Genomic DNA, 14,961 nt, shown 5'->3' with positions numbered 1-14,961 from the left:
TAGGTCCCTGTTGGGCACCAGTAGGTCCTGGTTTTGGCTCTCCCATTGACCTCTGTGGGGAGCTGGCCACCTCCCAGGGTTCTCACTGGCCATAGGGACACACAGCCACAGGCTGGTTTAGTCATGCTGTGTGATGCTTCATCCCTTCCTTGGTTGGAACAGCCCCTGCGAGAGCCAGGGAGGCATTTCCCATGGGCACTGGGATCCAAAGGGGTGCTGGGCGTGCTGGCCAAGCCTCTCACCCCTTACATCTTGCTCCAGCCCACCTCTCTGGGGACAGCCAGAGCCATGGGCATCCCGGGTGTTCCTGGAATGCCTCCGGCTCCTCTTGCAGCACCAGGAGCTTGGCTGCTGCCCCACACATCTGCATGGCAGAGCAGCAGCAGTGGGGCTGAGCGCTGGCTGTGCTTGGCAGGGCTCCTGAGCTCCACTTGTTTTCCTTGTCCGCAGAGCCTGGATGGGGACCAAGCCGTGCTCCAGAGGATCAGGAAATATGTGAAAGCCATTCATGTCTCCGGGCTCAGTGAGTTGTGCTTCAAGAGGGGATGGGCATCCCTGGACCACCGGGCTCTGTGATGGGTCTCATCCTGCATCCAACGCTGTATCATGGGGTGATGCAGGAGGGAGGCCATAGGTGGGATGTGGGCACTTGTAGCCTCTCAGTGTCATAAGGTGCCAAAAACTGTCTCAAAAAGATGTAAAAAGGGGAAATGGAGGCCTCAAAGGGAGGTTGTTTAGGGCAGAGCACTGCTGTCCTGCTGTGGAGGGATGGGGAGATGGATGCTGGTGGGGCATGGTTCCGTGACGCTCCCCATGTGATGCCTCAGGGTCACCGTGTCCCTCTCTGGTGTCTCCCCATGCAGCCCACGTGGAGAATGAGGAGCAGTACAGCGAGGCCCTGGAGAGCTTCGGGAACAACCACCTCTCCCAGAACAACCACGAGCTCTCCACCGGCTTCCTCAACCTGGCCGTGTTCACCCGCGAGGTCACCGCGCTCTTCAAGAACCTGGTGAGTTCCCCCCGCCCTCCGGCTGCGCCCTGCATCCAGCCGTCGCCAGCACATCCAGGTGGATCTGGGAGCGTGGCCCCAGTGCTCCCAGCTCAGCTGCCCTCGAGCCAGCAATCCCCATCCCGGCCCCGGGAACACACTCCTCCTGCTTCCAACCCATCCAATGCGCCTCTTGCTGCATTGACAGCTCATTCCCAGCTCCGCTGGGATTCGCCGGGTGGTTGGAGTTGCTCTTTTCTCTCCTTTCCCCCCCTTTTCTTCCTGGTTTTTCCCCCCTCACATCAATTGCATCTCTTGATCTCGCTTGCCAAGAAGTAAATCAAAGCCAGGCTGAGCTTGCAGAGCCGAGCTGGCAGCGCATTCCCCACCTCAGGAATGGCTCTGCTGGAGAAGTTGGTTCCGGGTCTATGCAAAGCCCTGGGGGGTGTTTCCGTGGCCTGGTCCCCTCTTTGGTCCCTTTTATGTCTGCTTTCCAATGGGTGCTTTTGGCTCTGCAGAAGGAGTTTTAGCTCTGCTGCCCTTCCCCTTCAGATCCTTGCATCTTCCCCTGTTACCCATTTGGGGCCTCCCCGCTCCTCCCCTTCCCCATCCCAGGCTATCCCAGCCTGGCTGGATCCCCGCACTCCATAGGGATCTGTGGGATCCATCCTGATGGAGGAGCCAGACCAGTTCCCAGCCCCCCACCGCTGCTGCTGTGCTCCCCCCCGGAGCAGGGTTATGTCTGTGGATCCAAGAGCTGGGTTTGCCCCCTGGAGCTGTCGGAAGTGGCTGCATTGCTGTCCCCAAACCCCAGGAAAGGGGGATGCTTCCTTGGCATCGGGGGGGCCATGGAGGGGCCGGTGGCATCACCGGGTGCCGTGCTGTGAGGAAGGGGATGGGGACGGGGTGTGGATGGAAGGGAAGAGCTTTGCTTTTGGCAGCCGTGGCGCTGATGTGGTTTGTGGGAAGGGCCCCACGTCAGACATCTTGCAGCCAGCTCCAACAAGCCCCAGCCTGCCCGGTGCCTGCATCCCGGCTCCAGCCCTGCTTCCAGCCTCTTTAACCCTTCACAGGGCAGCCACGGAGGTCCCAGCACCAGGAGGGATGCGGGGCTCTGGCTCCTTCACCTGCCCTGAGGTGGGGACCCTGTGGGGTGACCCCATCTCTACTCCGCACAGGTACAGAACCTGAACAACATCGTCTCCTTCCCCCTGGACAGCCTGCTGAAGGGGCAGCTGAAGGACGGGCGCCTGGTGAGTCCCCTCCAGTGCTGTCCCCGTATTGCGGCGAGAGCCCTGTGGCAGGCTTGGATCACATCCCTGGCCAGAAGAAGGGACCTGTGCCCAGGGAATGGTGGAATGAGGTTGGGAAGGACAAGAGCAAGGGGTGGGGACAAGGAGCAGGGGAGGGCGCAGTGATGGAGAGCAGAGCCTTCGGCTGCTTCAGTGCCCCCAGCCTTCACCTTCCTGACGCCTGCCATCCCCTCTTCCCTTTTCCCGCAGGACTCCAAGAAGCAGATTGAGAAAGCCTGGAAGGATTACGAGACCAAAGTGTAAGGAACCCGCTGCCTCAGGCACAATCCTCCTAATCCTGCTCTGCACAAAGGTGTTTTGTCCCGGGGGCTGCACTGATTGGTGCCAGTTTGCCGTCAGGACGGCTCTGATCCAGCCTTTCCCAGCTTAGAGGGGTGGAGGTGTTTGTCCTGATCCCATTCCCGTCGCAGCCACACCCCTTGAGATGACCCTGACCTGCTCTGTGCTGTCCACAGGGGGAAGATGGAGAAGGAGAAGGAACGAGCCCGCGTGGCCGGGCTCATCCAGGCGGAGCCGTCCGCAGCTGAGGTGGCCGAGGATATGCAGAAGGAGCGGCGGCTCTTCCAGCTCCACATGTGCGAGGTAGGGGCAGTGCCGGGATGGGGACCTCAGGGCCTCATTGTGTCCCCATCAAAGCAGCCCCATAGGGTGCTGTGTGGGACCCTCCGCTGTTCCCGTCCCATCCCTGCATGGTCCCAGGGTCCCCATCCCCAAGTTGGGGTCTCTGGGATGTGGCTGTGAATGGTACCCATGGGTTCCGCTGTAGCAAGGTACCTGGGGTTCCACCTGCATCCTCCCACAGGCTGGCATTTGGGGCAAAAAGTGAGCTTTTTGGGTCACACCCAGAGGTTGGCTTTGTGGTTTGACCCTATTCTCAAAACTGCTTCAAGAAGCTCTTGGGTTTGGGTTAGGGGGCTCCTGAGTGGCCCCACATCCCCCATGATACCAGGGGTCCATTCTCAGGTGAGATGGGAATAGGTGAAGGCTGGAGACCCGGTGTCAGCCCCACCAGGGAAGAGGGATCCCAGCAGCCCCATAAGCACCTTGAGAGTAGGGGACGAGTCCCCAGTGGCTTGTCCCAAGGGGTCTGCCACATCCCTGAGGACCAGGCAGCAGCATCAGAGCCCGCAGCCCCGTGTCGGTCATCCTGGCAAGGGGGTGCAGGGAGGATGCTGCACTCGCCACAGCGGGACCAGGGAGCTGGGACCCGGCCAGATGAGTCACTGCCTTGAATAGCACCACTGTGAAACACACAACAGTGCTTGGGAACAACGGGAGCTGCATCCCGGGCGGGGAGGGACCGCTGCCGGCAACGCTGGCACGGGGGTGTGTGTGCCAGTGTGCACGGGAGCTGCTGCTTGCCTGGCAATGGGGGGTATGATGCCATTCCCATCGCAGGAATGGTTGGTTGCATCTCCTCATCGTGGGGCATCTTGCACCCCCAGGGCATGGGGATGGATGCGTGCAGTTGGATCCAGATCCAGGCAGTGCTGGGAGCATCCCTTTCTGGGGCTCAGCCAGCTGGAAGCCCCATGATGGGCTTTGCATCTCCAGCTTGTGTGGAGCCATGCAACCACGCTTTCAGACTGGGGTACCAGGAGGCTCCATCCCCAAGGCTTTATCCCACCGCAGTACTTCCCCACCATGGAAAGCCCCTGGAGCTGCCTTCCCCTCCCCTTGCTTCCCCCTGGAAAGCATCCTCCAGCAGCTGTGCCGGCTGGATCAGAGCTCCAAGGGGAAAATCTCTTCCCCTCCCTTACTTTGCTGTGGGGGAGCAAGGCTCTGGGTCTTTCCTGCCTGCAGCTGATGGATGGGTTGAATGCATGAAGCTGAAATTCCCCATCCCATGGGACAGCTCCGTGTGGATCACAGAGCTCCAGGGCTGATGTGCTGCAGGTGCTGGGTTTGTTTGGAGCCAAGGGGTCATGTCTTCAAAACCAGTTCATTTTCCCTTCATGAGCTGCCTCGGGTCTGGGTTATTTATTAACTCCAGAAGCATGGAATGATGGGACAGGAATGCTTGGCTGGGAGCCCCGGGCGCCTGCTTTTGGTCCTTGAACTGCTCCGGGCTTGGAGGACTTCCAGAGCCAGGTTTTACTGAGGGTGGTCCCCAGCCAGTGTCTTAACGCTCCTCCTTGCACCGGGAAGGGGAGGCAGGGGCTGGGGTGAGCATCCTCTTTCCTCTGGGGTGCTTCCAGCCTTGTCTCCATCACCTCACCCAGCGTCCCCTCCTCCTGCAGTACCTGCTGAAAGCCAGCGAGTCCCAGATGAGGCAGGGACCAGATTTCCTGCAGAGCCTCATCAAGTTTTTCCACGCTCAACACAAGTAGGTGCTGCTCGGGTCACCCCATGAGGGTCTGGGACCTTCTCCCATCCCAGCTCCATCAAGCTGCTGGTGAAGAGCCCATCGCTCTCCGCTTGCACCCAATGATGGGGAGCTGAAACGTGCTTTGTTGGCTTGAGGAGCTGTAAACGTGGCCATGGGGGATGCGGGAAAGGGGTTGGCTCGGGATACAGCTGATGATTTGGTTTCTGGATGGATTTCCAGGGATGAGTTCAGCTGAGTGGCTCTGCTGTTAACCAGGGGGCTCATAGTGAGGGTGTTTGGAATGCGGATTAACATCCACTTGTCTTTTCCCTTTGCTCCATGGGTCTGGAATAGCAGCGTGTGGGTGCCATGTCATCACCTCCTACTCTGGAGTGGGGAAACTGAGGCAAGGGAGGGGACAGTCCCATTGGCCAAGTGTGGGGCTGTGACCCAGAGATTGCATTGCGTTAGAGGCCAGTCCTGCATGCCAAACACCCCGAATACTTGGGGTATCCAGACCCCATGAGCTGAGATTGGGGTCCCAATGGGATAAAGCTTCCCTCAGGGGGGTGTGTGTTGCTATGGTCTCGGGCCACGGCGTCTCTCAAAGATCCTCTTTCTTCCCCTCCATCCTCCCCATCTGCATCTCAATCCCATGGGACAAATGCCCAGTTTCTTCCAAGACGGCTGGAAAGCTGCCCAGAACCTCTACCCCTTCATTGAGAAGCTGGCTGTGTCCCTCCATGCGGTACGTCCCCACGTGTCACCCCACAAGCCTCGGAGGCCGCCCGCACTCAGGGCAGCAGGGAGGGCAGTGGCTGAGGATGCCCTCAATCGGTGCAGTAGTGAGGGCAGTGGCTGAGGTCTCCTGCACTCAGTGCAGCAGTGAGGGCAGTGGCTGAGGTCTCCTGCACTCAGTGCAGTAGTGAGGGCAGTGGCTGAGGTCTCCTGCACTCAGTGCAGTAGTGAGGGCAGTGGCCGAGGCCGCCTGCACTCAGTGCAGTAGTGAGGGCAGTGGCTGAGGTCTCCTGCACTCAGTGCAGTAGTGAGGGCAGTGGCCGAGGCCGCCTGCACTCAGGGCAGCAGTGAGGGCAGTGGCTGAGGTCTCCTGCACTCAGTGCAGCAGTGAGGGCAGTGACTGAGGTCTCCTGCACTCAGTGCAGCAGTGAGGGCAGTGGCTGAGGTCTCCTGCACTCAGTGCAGCAGTGAGGGCAGTGGCTGAGGTCTCCTGCACTCAGTGCAGCAGTGAGCATCAGTCGCCTCCCTTCCCAGCTCCACCAAGCACAGGAGGAGGAGGTGAAGCAGCTCACGCAGACCCGCGATTCCCTCCGCAGCATCCTGCAGCTGGACAGCAAGGAGGTGAGGTCCCAGGATGGGCAGTGGGGAGCTGGGATGGTGCCCGGTGGATGGGAAGCAGCAAGGGAAGGAGAGGACCAATGGGGACATCTGAGGGAGCAGCAGGGCAGGAGATGTGGGAGATGCTCCAGGGCTGGGAGGGGATGGGGACCACTGCATCCACGTAATGATGAGGTGCCAGCAGCCACCTCTGCACTTCTCACTTGGCTTTTTAAATGCCTTTTCCCAGGAAAACCTGAGCAGGAAGAACTCTGGCAGTGGCTACAGCATCCACCAGCACCAAGGGAACAAGCAGTATGGGACGGAGAAGTCGGGGTTTCTCTACAAGAAGAGTGATGGGTGAGGATGGTGCCCAGAGAGCTCCTGGCTCTATCCTGGTCTTGCTGTGGGAGGCCCCCGAGGTGGAACTGTTGGGATGAGGTTTTTGGTTGCCGTTGGATGGGTCTTCGGGTGCAATTGGTTCCATCTGGTCTTAAGCATCCATCAATGCTTGGAGAATGGGATGTCTGCCCAGGCTGGGGGAGAACCCAGGGGATGGAAAGGAGAAGGTTTGGAGGTGGTGCAAGGGAGCCTTCCCCTGCCAATGGTTTGGTGTCATCAGCCCATTTCTTATCTGAAGACCCCCAGGAGGCTCTGGTGCTTTTCCTGTGATGCTCTCTTGGGTAGCTGGTGCTGTGGGTTCAGTGTCCTTGGCTATGGGTCTCCAGCCCAATAGCACAACCCCGTGTACAGAAAGCCATTGGGTTCCTCATGAGAGCTTCCATAGGTGACCTGGGAGGCAGATGGATGTGGGTGATCGGTGCCATGTAGTGCATCCTCACTCCTCTTCCTCCTCCTCAGGATCCGCAAAGTGTGGCAGAAGAGGAAGTGTGGGGTGAAGTACGGCTGTCTGACCATCTCCCACAGCACGGTGAGGGCCATGGGGGGGGGCTGCAGCCCTGACCCTCACTTCTCCAAGCCCTGTTCTCCTGCAAAGGGTTGGAGAGGGTCCGAGCCTCCTAATCCCAAGAGGGGTTAGCATCCCTCGGAGGCGCCATGGGAAGGATGCGCTCCGTGCTGCACGTCCCAGCCCTTCCCGATCCCTTCCTAAGCTGCCTCCATCCTCACACCCCGCAGATCAACCGTCCCCCCGTCAAGCTGAACCTCCTGACCTGCCAAGTGCGGCCCCACGCCGAGGAGAAGAAATGCTTCGACCTGGTGACACGTGAGTGTTTGTGCCCCTGCCGATGGGGATCGCCCATGGGAAGTCCCTGGGTTTTCCCAGCACTTGCTGGTCCTCTGCCACCCTTTGTCCTTTTCACCTGGTTCTGGGCATCTCCCCGGAAGGACCAACTTCTGCAAGGAGATGGAGCAAGCTCAAGGCAAAAAGATGTTGCAAGAGGGCTTAGGTGATGGAAGAGTGATGTGCAATGAGTCACAGCATCCCACTCTGGTTTGGGTTGGAAAGGACCTTAAAGTTCATCGAGCTCCAACCCCCTGCCACGGGAAGGGACACCTTCCACTAGAGCAGCTTGCTCCAAGCCCTGTCCAGTGTCAGGGTGCCAGTGTCCCCCCACCCTCACAGGGAAGAACTTTCTTACATCCAACCTAAATGTCCCTTAAGTTTGATTTAGTTTTACGTTAAAGCAGCCCCTTTTGGAGTAGTTTCAGCCCCTTCCTGCTGTCCTGGGCACCCCCAAATCCCTCTCCTCACCTTCTTCCCCTCTCCCCACCCCTGCAGACAACAGGACATACCACTTCCAAGCGGAGGATGAGCAGGAGTGCATTGTGTAAGTGCCACAGCCCATCCCTGCGCCTTACAACGCCTTATCCCGCTCTTCCTTCCCCATCCCCATCCTTACGGCTCCCTCTTGCCCAGGTGGGTCTCGGTGCTGCAGAACAGCAAAGATGAAGCCTTGAGCAATGCCTTCAAGGGGGACCCTAGCAGTGGTGGGGCGGCAGCGGGCAGTGGGGCGGATGGTGGCCTGCAGGAGCTCACCAAGGTGGTCATCAGCGAGGTGAAGAACATGCCTGGAAACAAGCAGTGTTGTGACTGCGGGGCCCCGGGTAGGTTGGGCCTTGGGGTGTCCCCCATCTCCCTGGCTGTGGGTTGGTTTGCAGCATCCCATGGGGCTGGGTGGTGATGCTGAGCGCCTCAACACCCCAGACCCTACGTGGCTCTCCACCAACCTGGGCATCCTGACGTGCATCGAGTGCTCCGGCATCCATCGGGAGCTGGGCGTGCATTACTCCCGCATCCAGTCTCTCACCCTGGATGTACTCAGCACCTCCGAGCTGCTGGTAAGCTGCTCCCTGAGCCACTGGGATCATAGAGCCAGAGGATGGGTTCGGGTTGGAAAGGACCTCAAGATGATGTAGTGTCAGCCCACTGCCATCACCCTCTGTGGCTCCCAAACCTAATGGGATGCAGAGTTCATCCCTGCTCCTCCATCCCATCCGTGCCCAGTTTGCTCCAGTGCTCCTAAACTTGCCTCAGTCTCCCCAGCAGCAGTTTCCAGCCCCCGCTGTGGTGCTTTGGGCAAGGGGGGGTGTCCCTGCTTGCTAAGGGGGGGGATGCGGTCAGTCCCTTGGGTAGACTTCCCCTACCATGGAAGAGCATCATCCCTGGGGGGATGCTGCTCCGGGAAGGTCCTGTGTGGGTGCAGTGGGCTCCTTCCCTCTGTCCCCAGGATGGAGATGGGGATCTGGCTGGGGGGGGCAGGTGAGTGTGGCCAGGAGGGCTCATCTCCCCCATCCCTGTCTGCCCACAGCTGGCTGTGAACATCGGGAATACCCGCTTCAATGAGATCATGGAGGCCACGCTGCCCAGCCAGGACTGCCCCAAGCCCTCGGCCAGCAGCGATATGTGAGTCGGTCACTGGCCAGGGGGCTCGGGGTGTGCCGGGAGGAAGAGGAGGAGGAGGAAGAGGAGCACACGGTGCTCAGTCCTCATCCCCACGCTGCTGCCCATTGGCTCTGAGACAGCTTGGGATGGGAGAAGGGGGAGACTGTGGCGTCCTCACTGGTGCGGACTGCACCGTCCTTGGAGCACGAGGGTTCAGGCGGAGGCAGGAGCCCAGCGGTGCCGATGAGGAGGGTCTCTCCCTGTGTCCATCCAAGCCCACTCCACAGCACCATTCCCACAGGGCTGCCCGCAAGGAGTACATCGTGGCCAAGTACATGGAGCGCCGCTACGTGCACAAGAGCGGGCACGAGGACCCCCATCGCCTCTGGGAAGCCATTCGTGGCCGGGACCTCCTGGCCCTGCTCCAGGCCTTTGCCGAGGGGCAGGATCTGGCCAAGCCCCTGGCCAGCCCTGAGGGCCAGGTGAGTGCTCTGCTCCCCCTGCCTGGCAGCAGACATGGGGCTGCCCACTTTGGGTGCCCGTGCTCTGCGTTTGCCTTTGGGTGCAGGGGTGGCCTTGGGAAGATGAGCATCCTTGGGTCCAGCTTTCCTCCATCTCATGGGAAATGAGCATCCTTGGGTCCAGCTCTCCTCTATCTCATGGAGATGAGCATCCTTGGGTCCAGCTCTCCTCCATCTCATGGGAGATGAGCATCCTTGGGTCCAGCTTTCCTCCATCTCATGGGAAATGAGCATCCTTGGGTCCAGCTCTCCTCCATCTCATGGGAAATGAGCATCCTTGGGTCCAGCTTTCCTCCATCTCATGGGAAATGAGCATCCTTGGGTCCAGCTCTCCTCTATCTCATGGGAGATGAGCATCCTTGGGTCCAGCTTTCCTCCATCTCATGGGAAATGAGCATCCTTGGGTCCAGCTCTCCTCTATCTCATGGAGATGAGCATCCTTGGGTCCAGCTCTCCTCAATCTCATGGGAGATGAGCATCCTTGGGTCCAGCTGTCCTCCATCTCATGGGAAATGAGCATCCTTGGGTCCAGCTCTCCTCCATCTCATGGGAGATGAGCATCCTTGGGTCCAGCTCTCCTCTATCTCATGGGAGATGAGCATCCTTGGGTCCAGCTTTCCTCCATCTCATGGGAAATGAGCATCCTTGGGTCCAGCTTTCCCCCATCTCATGGGAGATGAGCATCCTTGGGTCCAGCTTTCCTCCATCTCATCTCATGGGAAATGGCATCCTTGGGTCCAATGAGCATCCTTGGGTCCAGCTCTCCTCCATCTCATGGGAAATGAGCATCCTTGGGTCCAGCTTTCCTCCATCTCATGGGAAATGAGCATCCTTGGGTCCAGCTTTCCCCCATCTCATGGGAGATGAGCATCCTTGGGTCCAGCTCTCCTCTATCTCATGGGAGATGAGCATCCTTGGGTCCAGCTCTCCTCTGTCTCATGGGAGATGAGCATCCTTGTGTCCAGCTCTCCTCTGTCTCATGGGAGATGAGCATCCTTGTGTCCAGCTCTCCTCTGTCTCATGGGAGATGAGCATCCTTGTGTCCAGCTCTCCTCTGTCTCATGGGAGATGAGCATCCTTGTGTCCAGTCCAGCTCTCCAGCTCTCCTCTCCATCTCATGGGAAATGAGCATCCTTGGGTCCAGCTCTCCTCTACCTCATGGAGATGAGCATCCTTGGGTCCAGCTCTCCTCTCCATCTCATGGGAAATGAGCATCCTTGGGTCCAGCTCTCCTCCATCTCATGGAGATGAGCATTCTTGTGTCCAGCTCTCCTCCATCTCATGGGAAATGAGCATCCTTGGGTCCAGCTCTTCTCTCCTCTCCATCTCATGGGAAATGAGCATCCTTGGGTCCAGCTCTCCTCCATCTCATGGGAAATGAGCATCCTTGGGTCCAGCTCTCCTCTATCTCATGGAGATGAGCATCCTTGGGTCCAGCTTTCCTCCATCTCATGGGAAATGAGCATCCTTGGGTCCAGCTTTCCTCCATCTCATGGGAGATGAGCATTCTTGGGTCCAGCTTTCCTCCATCTCATGGGAGATGAGCATTCTTGGGTCCAGCTCTCCTCTATCTCATGGGAAATGAACATCCTTGTGTCCAGCTCTCCTCTACCTCATGGAGATGAGCGTCCTTGGGTCCAGCTCTCCTCTACCTCATGGAGATGAGCATCCTTGGGTCCAGCTCTCCTCTATCTCATGGGAAATGAACATCCTTGTGTCCAGCTTTCCTCCATCTCATGGGAGATGAGCATCCTTGGGTCCAGCTCTCCTCTGTCTCATGGGAGATGAGCATCCTTGGGTCCAGCTCTCCTCTGTCTCATGGGAGATGAGCATCCTTGGGTCCAGCTCTCCTCTATCTCATGGGAAATGAGCATCCTTGGGTCCAGCTCTCCTCTACCTCATGGAGATGAGCATCCTCAGGTTCACCCCTCCCCTCCATCTCTTGGCAGGACCTGGGCGAGCTGGCACTGCACATGGCCGTGCGCCACGCTGACAGATCATCTCTTCCTCTGGTGGACTTCATCATCCAGAACGGGTTCGTCCCCTGTCCGCTTCCCACGCAGGACCACAGGGGCTGATGCTTGCGTGCCCTCAAGCCTTGAGTTCCTTGCAGGGGGACGCTGGACCGGGTGACGCAGGACGGGAACACGGCTCTGCACTACAGCGCGCTTTACAACCAGCCCAACTGCCTCAAGCTGCTCCTCAAGGGCAAAGCCACCTTCACCACGGGTATGGGGCTGGGATGGGGCGAGGGGGGTTTGGGGTTCCCCAGTGACTGGGACCCATCCCCTTTGTCCCTTGGGCAGTAAACGCAGCGGGTGAGACGGCGCTGGATGTGGCGAGGAGGCTGAAGCACTCGGAGTGCGAGGAGCTGGTAGGTGGGAGGAAGATGAGGAGGGAGATGCTCAGGCTGAGCAGAGGGGGCTGAAGCACCGGCGTGGTGGCAGGGGGCTGCTGGGACCTGCCCCCCCCCCCATCCTGACACCCTCCTGCCCTTTCCTATCCGGCAGCTGGAGCAGGCACAGGCAGAGAAGCTCTCCCTACAGATCCATGTGGATTACGACTGGGAGCCTGCCCAGGAGTTCCCCTATGACAGCGAGGACGAGCTGGAGGAGAAGGTACCCATGTGGGGTTATGGGCGGGACGGGGACACCCCACATCCCCAGCGAGGGCTCCGGGGGTGCAGACCCCGGTGTGGGGCAGCCCTAGAGCCGGGTGCCTGTCCCCAGGTCAGCCCCCTGCAGCGCTCCTTCAAGGGCACATCGCCACCGGCCCCCAGCCCCCAGGCCCGCTGGAGCTGCACGGGGATGGACATCACCAACAGGACCTACGAGAGCATCCTGGTGCCCTCGCGCCCCGCGCCCCGCCGGGCCCACAGCGAGGAGATCCCCCCCCCGCTGCCCCTCAAAAACCCCACGCGGGGCAGCGCCCGCCCCAAACCCAGCCCCACCGGTGAGTGGGGGGTTCCCCCATCACCCAGACACCAGATGGGTTTCTGTGGTTACTGCCCCTCCATCTGTGTTGTCCCATAGAGCGCCCTGAGCTGCCCTGGCAGGCGTCGGAGCCCCACTTCTCCAGCAGTGGGGGTGCCCTGGACGGCACCGTGGGCCCCCCTGGCACCCGCAGCCCCACTGAGAGCCGGAGGGCAGCGTACTGGGAGACCCGCTCTGATACAGAGACCAGCACCCGGCGGGGGCCAGAGCTGAGCCCCACAGCCCCCGACATCCCCCCTGTCAAGTTTGGGTATGGACATTCCCCCATGTCCCAGTGTTGGGGCTGGGGGGGGCTCATTGCATTGGTTGGCTTCATCCTGTGCCAGTCACCCCCCTGTAGGCACGGGGGGACATGGAGTCCCCAGGGGAATTGATGCTCTGGGATGCAGGAGGGGACAAGGGAATTGATGCTCTGGGATGCAGGAGGGGACAAGGGAATTGATGCTCTGGGATGCAGGAGGGGACAAGGGAATTGATGCTCTGGGATGCAGGAGGGGACAAGGGAATTGATGCTCTGGGATGCAGGAGGGGACAAGGGAATTGATGCTCTGGGATGCAGGAGGGGACAAGGGTATTGATGCTCTAGGATGCAGGAGGGGACAAGGGAATTGATACCCTGGGATGCAGGAGGCGACAAGGGAATTGATACCCTGGGATGCAGGAGCGGACAAGGGAATTGATACCCTGGGATGCAGGAGGGGACTAGGTTCTGGGCTGTCCCTAGGGAAGGTGATGTGGGATATTTGGGGTGACACCAAGGCCCCTTGTGAGTTATCAGTTTCCCTTTTGGGAAGTTGTGGTGGGAATGGGCTTGTTGTAGGGAGGATGGAGCCCACCCCCATCAGCAGCCAGGGAGCTGTGGGGTGGGATCTGGGTCCCATGAGGGGGCTCTGCCCCCATTGAGCCCCCGCAGGAAGGGCTTGGTGCATCATTGAGGGGGTGACACCGTCCCCGCTGTCCCCAGCAGCTCCGAGAGCACCCGCTCTTACCGGCGCATCAGTGGTGTGGGGGGCAAGGCCGTGTCCCCCCAGAGCCCTGCTGAGGACCCCAACGGCAGCAAGGTGCCCCCTGTGCCCATGCCCAGGAGGTTCGCCCCGGTAGGTGCCAACAGGGGGTGTCTCAGAGTGGCTTTGATGGTGGTTGGGGGTCACCCTCTGCGTGCCCAGACTTCCCTTTCCCCCTTTCCCCCTTCCCCTTATCCCAGGGTGGAAGATGGACGCATCGGGGGTATCACATCCCTGCACCCCCATTGGGAGGTGGCTTTGGGGGTGTCCATGACCCCTTCTCCCCCCTTTGCAGGCGAAGGGGCGGCAGAAGCGGGTGAAGGCGGTGGCTGACTGCAGGGGGGACAAGGCGCGGGAGCTGACCTTCTCCAAGGGCGAGGTGATCGTGGTGACGCGGGAGGAGGACGAGCAGAGCTGGGTGAGGGTCACCGGGGTGCTGGGGCCCGATCCTGGTCTATTCCCCCCCCATTTCCCTTCCAGCTGGAGGAGGTTCTGTGTTCACGGGGGGTGCGGATGGGTGATGGCCCCATCTGTGATGCAGGAGGGCGCTCACGGATGGGTCACTGCAGCTTTGCCTCTCTAAATCCCTCTGGGAATGGGGATATCAGCCCCAGAGCCTCTCCCCTACCCAAGGTCCTCTCATGGAATGGGTTGGGAGGGGCCTTAAAGCTCAGCCTCCCCTCTGGCAGGAGGTTAAAGCCCATTCGCCTTTATCCTATCCCTTGTCCCAAGCCCCTCTCCAGGTTTCCTGCAGCCCCTTTAGGCCCTGGAGCTGCTCTGAGGTCTCCCCTTAAGGAGCCTTCACTTCTCCAGGTTTAGTTCTCAGCCCTGTCTCAGAGCTGGGGCTCCCATAGCCTGATCCCTCCCTGCACCCCCCAGGTTGGCTTCATCGAGGGCGATGGATCCCGCACCGGAGTGTTCCCAGCCAGCTTCGTGCACCTCCTGCAGGACTGATGGGTGCCCACGGCCCCTTCACCCTCGCTGTCCTCAGCAGAGCCGGGACCCATCCGGTCCCCTTCCGTTGGGAACAGCATCCATGGATGGTGGCTGCGGGGGAGCTCAGGGGCTGCTGCCTGCCCCGTGCGTAGGGCAGAGACCAGGCACGCTCACGGCACTCATGGCCTGAGAGGGTCCCTTGGTGTCCCCCTGCTCATCCCCGGCGCTTCCTCCTCTCCTGCCCGCATGGGTTTGGGGATGGAGGAGCTGCACTGGGTGCCCCTCGCCGTCCTCTGCTGGGGAGCCATGGACCCCCCTTCCCAGCTTGGGGGCTGTTGGGGTTGGGGATACAGGGCTGGGAAGCAGCTGCGTCCCCCCCCGTCCTTCTTCCCTACCCCAACTGTGAAGCCTGTGGGATGAGCAGGGAATAGCAAAGGGCTTTTATTGGCCTCTCCTTGGGGGGCCGGTGGGCTCTGAGGATGCAGGACAATGCCCGTTCCCTGCTCTTGGGGGGGGAGGTCAGTGGCACCATGGAGCTCCTGCCCCATATCCTGTGCCTGGGGTGGGTGCTGGATCACCGCCCCAGCCCTGGGGGGGTCTTCAAAGGGATTTTACAGCTGTTTTGGGACCAATGTCCCCCCCCCATCCTGGTGCCCTTTGGGAACCACCTACTGCCCCCCCCCCGACTCACCCCATTCCCATTTTGGGGTCAAATGTG

At 60.1% G+C, this 14,961-nt stretch overlaps 1 protein-coding gene across 2 annotated transcripts in view; it reads left to right on the top strand.

The window, feature by feature from the left end:
* ASAP3 (ArfGAP with SH3 domain, ankyrin repeat and PH domain 3) overlaps positions 1–14,961 on the top strand; it is a 55,691-nt gene that overhangs the window by 2,592 nt on the left and 38,138 nt on the right. Inside the window, exons 2-26 of one of the 2 annotated variants that reach the window (XM_057415031.1) lie at positions 451–523; positions 864–1,009; positions 2,167–2,241; positions 2,491–2,540; positions 2,757–2,883; positions 4,542–4,627; positions 5,282–5,357; positions 5,882–5,968; positions 6,195–6,304; positions 6,806–6,875; positions 7,082–7,169; positions 7,686–7,734; positions 7,824–8,011; positions 8,112–8,245; positions 8,716–8,810; positions 9,091–9,271; positions 11,260–11,345; positions 11,424–11,539; positions 11,617–11,684; positions 11,821–11,928; positions 12,040–12,262; positions 12,343–12,553; positions 13,271–13,400; positions 13,603–13,725; positions 14,187–14,290. In XM_057415031.1, coding sequence (XP_057271014.1) covers positions 451–523; positions 864–1,009; positions 2,167–2,241; positions 2,491–2,540; positions 2,757–2,883; positions 4,542–4,627; positions 5,282–5,357; positions 5,882–5,968; positions 6,195–6,304; positions 6,806–6,875; positions 7,082–7,169; positions 7,686–7,734; positions 7,824–8,011; positions 8,112–8,245; positions 8,716–8,810; positions 9,091–9,271; positions 11,260–11,345; positions 11,424–11,539; positions 11,617–11,684; positions 11,821–11,928; positions 12,040–12,262; positions 12,343–12,553; positions 13,271–13,400; positions 13,603–13,725; positions 14,187–14,261 — 2,775 coding nt within the window. In that variant the 3' untranslated portion in view covers positions 14,262–14,290. Of the gene's footprint in view, positions 1–450; positions 524–863; positions 1,010–2,166; positions 2,242–2,490; positions 2,541–2,756; positions 2,884–4,541; positions 4,628–5,281; positions 5,358–5,881; positions 5,969–6,194; positions 6,305–6,805; positions 6,876–7,081; positions 7,170–7,685; positions 7,735–7,823; positions 8,012–8,111; positions 8,246–8,715; positions 8,811–9,090; positions 9,272–11,259; positions 11,346–11,423; positions 11,540–11,616; positions 11,685–11,820; positions 11,929–12,039; positions 12,263–12,342; positions 12,554–13,267; positions 13,401–13,602; positions 13,726–14,186; positions 14,291–14,961 lie in introns of both variants that reach the window. The other variant, XM_057415029.1, reaches the window with a different exon arrangement.

The sequence above is a fragment of the Pezoporus wallicus genome, unplaced genomic scaffold (assembly GCF_028554395.1).
Source record: "Pezoporus wallicus isolate ANWC-B61680 ecotype Strahan unplaced genomic scaffold, APGP_CSIRO_Pwel_v1 contig_9561, whole genome shotgun sequence".
In the NCBI taxonomy this organism is placed as follows: domain Eukaryota; kingdom Metazoa; phylum Chordata; class Aves; order Psittaciformes; family Psittacidae; genus Pezoporus; species Pezoporus wallicus.
Note: the sequence above shows the minus strand (reverse complement) of the source record. Positions and strands in the feature narration are given on the sequence as shown.